Source organism: Silene latifolia, chromosome Y (assembly GCF_048544455.1).
Source record: "Silene latifolia isolate original U9 population chromosome Y, ASM4854445v1, whole genome shotgun sequence".
Lineage (NCBI taxonomy): Eukaryota > Viridiplantae > Streptophyta > Magnoliopsida > Caryophyllales > Caryophyllaceae > Silene > Silene latifolia.
The window spans coordinates 150,907,786-150,914,761 of NC_133538.1; the positions used below are offsets into that span (position 1 = coordinate 150,907,786).

General features: G+C 34.4%; 1 protein-coding gene across 1 annotated transcript; it reads left to right on the forward strand.

The window, feature by feature from the left end:
- Positions 1-3,279: 3,279 nt before the first annotated feature.
- Positions 3,280-4,029, forward strand: LOC141629180 (uncharacterized). The gene has a single exon (XM_074442223.1). It carries the CDS (start codon positions 3,280-3,282, stop codon positions 4,027-4,029), a length of 750 nt encoding a protein of 249 aa, XP_074298324.1.
- Positions 4,030-6,976: the final 2,947 nt, after the last annotated feature.

Below are 6,976 nucleotides of genomic sequence, written 5' to 3' on the forward strand. Positions count from 1 at the left end.
GGGACAATTGGAAAAACACACTTTGGCTAAAAAGCCCCTATTTTCCAACAATCCCCCACTAGGGGCGCCAGAGACAGAGAAAGAAGAATTCTTGGGTAAAGGAAGGATTGGATACTTAGGTATCAATATATTTTGATTTGAATGGACACTTTAGTGAAATGAGGAAACAACTTACTTACAGCGAGAGAATATCTTGCGATTTGAGTATCCTTCCTCCTCTCTTCTTCCACTAACAACTTCTTCACTATTCCCAACATTCTATCTCTCTCTTCTTTATTCGTAATACAGGTTGCTCCTAATACAATGCCTTAAATCATGTACCGCTTTCCATCTCATCGCTTTCCATCTCATCTCATTTCTTTTATTTACTTTTTTACGACGACGAAGACGGTTGCTTAATATGTAGGTTAAAAATCTTTGTATTGCTTTTTTTTTTCTTAAAAAAAATATTAAATAACCATAAAAGTCAACGTAATTATTGTGTGAGTACCGTCGTCCATGTTTAAAAATCATCCCTTTATTGATTGCAATAAATGAATGAATTTTTTTAAAAAAAGGACCGTCTTATTGTGTGAGACGGTCTCTCTCTTTTATTGATAGCAAAATGGAATGACCGAACCTGATCCGGTCAAACTTGTGTACAAGCTCCAACTGTACCAACAAACATTATTCATTAACCAAGATGCTTACGACCAATCCGCGACTTTTAACTTTCAACTATGAAATTAAGCCGATTAACTTCGAGTCTTGAACCAAGTATAATTTGAATTGGTTACCACTGTACAATATTTACTCTTTTAATTTACATTATTTCCATACGGGGTAGGGTCAGGGGCGGATCCAGGAATTAGATGTACGGTGGGCTAAATTTTTTTTTTCCCGAAAACGTAATAGCAGCCTTGAAATTGATAATTATAACTTATGAGTGCTTTAAACATTGTTTTTTACGTGCCACTTTTATGATATTCGAGTCAAAAATTTTAAATTTTGAAATTTTATCGATATTATATTACTCCGTGCATCCCGGTAATTATTCACATTTATTTTATATACAAAGATGAGGTAAATGACACATTACCCATTTTATCCTTCGGAATTATCACGTGCTCTCTTCCCCTAGTTTCATTTTCCGTCCTCAATTTCTTACATTTTCTCTCCGATGGTTCTTTTCCGGCAACTAAAATATGTAGCAAACAACAATAAAAAAATTCATAAGTAAACTTCCTACTCTTACAATAATTGATTACTTGAATAGATGAATTGAACAAAGTGTTGTTTTTATGTTGTCAAAGTCTTGCATTAGTAAACAAGACTACTATACTTGAAACCACATAAATCAAAGAGTGATAAGTATAAATTTTGCCTAAAATGATATACCCCGTATAAATTCAAAGCCAAACATATCATAACTTTTTTTTGAAGGTACAAACATATCATAACTCATAAGTGATCTTATAGGTAAAAATATTTAAAATTAAAAATATACTTTGTTGGGGTTCGAACTTGTGTCAGTTGGAAAAGAAGCCAATATTTTATTACTATGTCAATTGTAGATTCATGCTTTATATTTACATGTTAATATCTATTTGCTTTTTTCCTCAAGAATAGGTTGGGCTCCAGCCCAACTAGCCTTTGGGCTGGATCCGCCCCTGGGTAGGGTGTTTGCAATAGACAGACAACAAACAACCGAGTGATTGAATACACAATACACTTATGTTAGAATATTTAATTATATTCAAGTGGCCTAAGTGTTTCGGGTTTAAATGCAAGTTAAACTCATATTAAATATTACAAGACTTTAATATAAAAGACGACTCCGTGATGGATCGGATTCGATTAATGTAAATAAAGTCCGGGAATTATTATTCCCTCTTACCTTACCCTAACATGTCCCGTCTTTCACGAAAAGGTACGATCGGGTTTCGGTTGTGCGAAAAGGTACGTAGTATATTTATTTATACTGGAAGTTAAAACAAATATATTTTTTTCATCTGACAAAACACAAAAACATACGTATAATAAAAGAAAGGGTGAAAAGACACAGTTTCTTCTCCATCATCAAGAAACATAAAAGCAAGAGGGTTAAGGAGGAGAATCAATCGGCTTATACTTCTTATTGTATTGAGTGCGTCTGTAAGACATGGACCAAGGTTAGTCCTTTATTTCGTCTATTAATTGTATTATGGTTGAATTAATTCAAATCTATATTGTATCTTGGGACTGATTTTATCATTGAAATCATAAAATTTTATCTTACATTTGGTATCAGAGCAATTATAGATTTGATTAATTTACCATGAAAGTATGCAAACTGTGCGTTGAAATTTATTCAAAGAATACTGATTCTATATTTGCACAAATTCATTGATGATGCCTTCACATGTTGATTATTGTTATAATTTACCCGTACAAATTGCTTGTACAAGGTATCATGTTCATTGATAATTGTGTAATCAGTGCATTAATTGCCTAACCTTTTCTTTCTGTCAAATATATGTGGTGTCATCACATTCATATGATCTGGATTAGTGTGTCTTTTTTTTTTGCATGACAAATGAATGATATCATAAGTGCTTCCGCGTTCTTATGGTGAAATTCGTCACTGATTAATATGTATGAACTTTTGTAATTATGTATAAATTGCAAATTGATACGAGTACATAGGTTGTTGTAAAACTAAAAGTTTGTGACATTATGTACGTAAGTGTTAAGGCCAAAAAATGAACATAATCATGTAATTATGGAAATGATATAAGTTAGAGATTTGGGTAAATTAATGTTATGAAGTATTAACACATTGAAAATTTACCATTAAAGTCAAAAGTTTATTTTGTATATCACATGTTAGTCACCAAAGTGGCCTTGTTTTATTACATTTAGACACTTGAAATTAAAGTTTTAATTGATCATGATTAAAAGAGATGGTTAAAATGACATTATAATTGGATTGGTCAATTATTTTCTTGTCATCTATATTTTGAGAGATCACCAAAAGGTGGGTCATTAAATATAGTTGATAATATAAAAGGATTAGTTATTCATAAATTGGGTCTTATAGTATGTATATCCAAAGATAACATTCTTATTTGATTCATGTGTGTTAATAATTAATTGTTAAAGTATATATTAACATCAATGATGGCTACTTGTATTTAAGTGTTGCCCAAAGGTCATTTAAATACATGTATAAAAGTTTATATGATTTTATTTGAATCTGTATGGTAGTTTTTCAAAGCACTAATAGATAAACATGTATAAAAGTTTGCAGCATCTCCAAATATGTTTGCATCTGCTGACTCTTTTGTAAAGTTCAATGGACTTAATTATGATGAGTGGACCTTAAAGATCCAGTATACACTGGGTATAATGGCTTTGGACATTGCCATCCTGACAGATGAGGTACCAACAAAAATTACACCTGAAAGCTCTGAAGCAGAAAAATGTCATTATCAGGCTTGGGAAAAATCTAACAGGTTGGGTTTACACCTCATGAGGATGACAATGGCTGATAACATTAAGCCCTCCATGCCTAAAACAGAGAAAGTAAGGGAATTCATGCTTAAAGTAAAGGAGTGTTCACAGTCGGATTTAGCTGATAAGTCAATTGTTGGTAGTTTAATGAGTGAGCTGACTACTAAAAGGTTTGACTGGTCACAACTGATTCATGATCATGTAACACACATGTCTAACACAGCAAAGACAAAGTTGAAGACTTTAGGGATGGATGTAAGTGATACTTTCTTGGTACAATTCATCATTAACTCTCTACCTTATGAGTTTGGCCAGTTTCAGGTGAACTATAACACCATAAAAGATAAATGGAACTATCAAGAGTTAAAAGCCATGCTTATACAGGAGGAGGGGAGATTAAAGAAGATGAAAGATCAAGCTGTTCATTTCCTGAGCCATGATGGTGCCAGCAGCAGTAAGGCTAAACCGAGTAAGAATGGTAAGAATGGTAAGAAGGGAAAGTCTTTCTTTAAGGGACCTGAAAGTGCGATCCAGAAAGAGAAGAAGTGTCACTTTTGAAAGAAAACGGGACACTTCAAGAAGGATTGTCCTAACAGGAAGGCATTATAGTTTTGTTTGCTTTGAATCAAATCTTATAGAAGTACCTAATAATACTTGGTGGTTAGTTCTGGTGCAACTACTCATATTTCTCACATTAAACAGGGATATCGTATGATCCAGCCCATAAGAGGAGCTGAACAGTGTGTATCTATGGGAAACAGGATGAAAGCACGCATTGAGGGCATTGGGACTTACAGATTAATCTTAGACACTGGTTGTCATATAGATCTTATAGATTGTCTCTATGTACCTGATTGTGCTCGAAATCTTGTATCATTAAGTAGATTGGATAATTTAGGTTTTAATTTTAAGTTTGGAGATGGTGTATTTTCTATGTACCGTAATGAATACTTTTATGGTAGTGTTACTTTGATTGATTCACTTTATAGGTTCAATATTGATGCTAAATTTTCCGATTCCCTATTTTATGTTGAGTGTCAAGGTATTAAACTTAGTGCATCGAATGAAAAATCAGCTTACTTGTGGCATCAAAGGCTAGGTCACATATCCAAAGAAAGGTTAACGAGGTTGGTAAAAGATGAAATTCTACCTCAATTGGATTTTAGTGACTTAGATGTGTGTGTATTAAAGGTAAGCAAACTAAACATACAATAAAGAAATAAGCTACAAGGAGCTCTCAGCTTTTAGAAATTATACACACTGATATTTCTGGACCTTTTGACACTCCATCTTGGAGTGGTGAAAAGTACTTTATCACTTTTATAGATGATTTCTCGCGTTATGGTTTCACTTATTTGTTGCATGAAAAGGCTCATTCCGTGGATGTCCTTGAGATATTCATAAATGAGTGGGAAAGGCAGCTAGAAAAGAAAGTGAAGATTGTAAGATCGGATAGAGGTGGTGAGTTTTATGGAAGGTTTACTGAAAATGAACAATGTCCTGGTCCATTTGCAAAGTTACTTGAAAGTAGGGGTATTTGTGCACAATATACAATGCCCGGTACACCTCAGCAGAACGGTGTTGCTGAAAGGCAGAACCGTACTTTAATGGAAATGGTTAGGAGCATGTTATTTAATTATTCTTTACCTCTTTCACTATGGATTTATGCATTAAAGACATCAACCTATGTTTTAAATCGGGTTCCTAGTAAAGCAGTTCATAACACTCCTTATGAACTGTGGACGGGAAGAAAACCGAGTTTAAGACATCTTCGAGTCTGGGGTTGCCCAGCTGAAGTAAGGTTGTATAACCCAAATGAAAAAAAGCTAGATCCTAGGACAGTCAGTGGTTATTTCATTGGCTATCCTGAAAAGTCAAAGGGGTATAGATTTTACTGTTCTAATCACAGTACGAGAATAGTAGAGACTGGAAATGCTAGATTTATTGAGAACGGTCAAACTAGTGGGAGCATTGAACAACGAAAAGTGGACATTAAAGAAATTCAGGTTGAAGTTTCTTCTCCTGAAGTTGCACGTGAAATTGTTGTACCAATCGTGTCGTCACAGTCAAATGACATAATGGGACAACAACGAAATAAAGTGCAAGACCCACAAAATGACAATAACAATGATGATCAAGTCACAATTCAAGGGGAGAATAATATGTCACGTGAACAGTCAAGGCAACCTGTAAGGCGAAGAAGGGTAGTCAATGTTCTAGAGGAACAATTAAGGCGATCTATAAGAAAAAGAAGATCAGCCATCCCAGATGACTACGAGACATATAACGTTGAATGTGACTTGAGCATTAGTGAGGATCCCGTCTCATTCCATAAGGCCATGAAAAGTGATAATTCTGAAAAATGGTCAATTGCAATGAAAGAGGAGATGAAATCTATAGATGACAACAAAGTATGGGACTTAGTAGCGTTACCTGAGGGTTCTAAGACCGTTGGGTCGAAATGGGTTTATAAGACCAAACGGGACTCTAAAGGTAACATTGAAAGATATAAGGCTCGACTTGTTGCCAAAGGTTTCACTCAGAAAGACGGCATTGACTATAAAGAAACTTTCTCTCCAGAGTCAAAGAAAGATTCTTTAAGAATTGTCTTGGCTTAGCTCATTATGATCTAGAGCTTCACCAAATGGATGTAAAGACCGCTTTTCTAAACGGTGAGCTTGAGGAAGAAGTATATATGGACCAACCTGAGGGATTTGCATCCCCGGGTAATGAAGATAAGGCGTGTAGGCTGAGGAAGTCGATATATGGACTAAAACAAGCTTCTAGACAATGGTATTTAAATTTTAATGATACCATCACGTCATATGGGTTTGTAGAGATTACCGTCGATCGGTGTATCTACATTAAGATCAGTGGGAGCAGATTTGTTATTTTAGTCTTATATGTTGACGATATTTTACTTGCTGGGAATGATCTAGGCATGTTGCATGATGTAAAGAAATATCTATCTAAGAACTTTGAAATGAAAGATATGGGTAAGGCATCCTATATGATCGGAATTGAAATTTTCCGTGATAGATCACAAGGATTGTTAGGGTTGTCTCAGAAAGCTTACATTGACAAAGTTTTATAGAGATATAGAATGAATGAATGCTCCGCAGGGATAGTTCCTATACAGAAAGGGGACAAATTTAGTAAAATGCAATGTCCCCGTAATGAGCTCGAACGAAAAGAAATGGAGAGAATTGTGGAATTTATCTGTATGAATCCCTTTATATTTAAGGATTATAACAAATTATAAAGTGATGATAACTAGTCATAAAATAAATTGCATAAACAAAATCGTAAAGGATTAAGAAATAACCTTCGGTCCTAGCTTTTATGGCCTATGAACAATATCGCAATAATATTCTCCTATCAGTTGCACCCAAGATGCTCCGAGAAATTCCCCTCAAATTGCTAGAATGAGATCCCCAATTTTCTGTAAATATTAAGGTTTATTTGTGTGATTTTCTGATGAGAGAAAATGATGAGCAAAAATTAG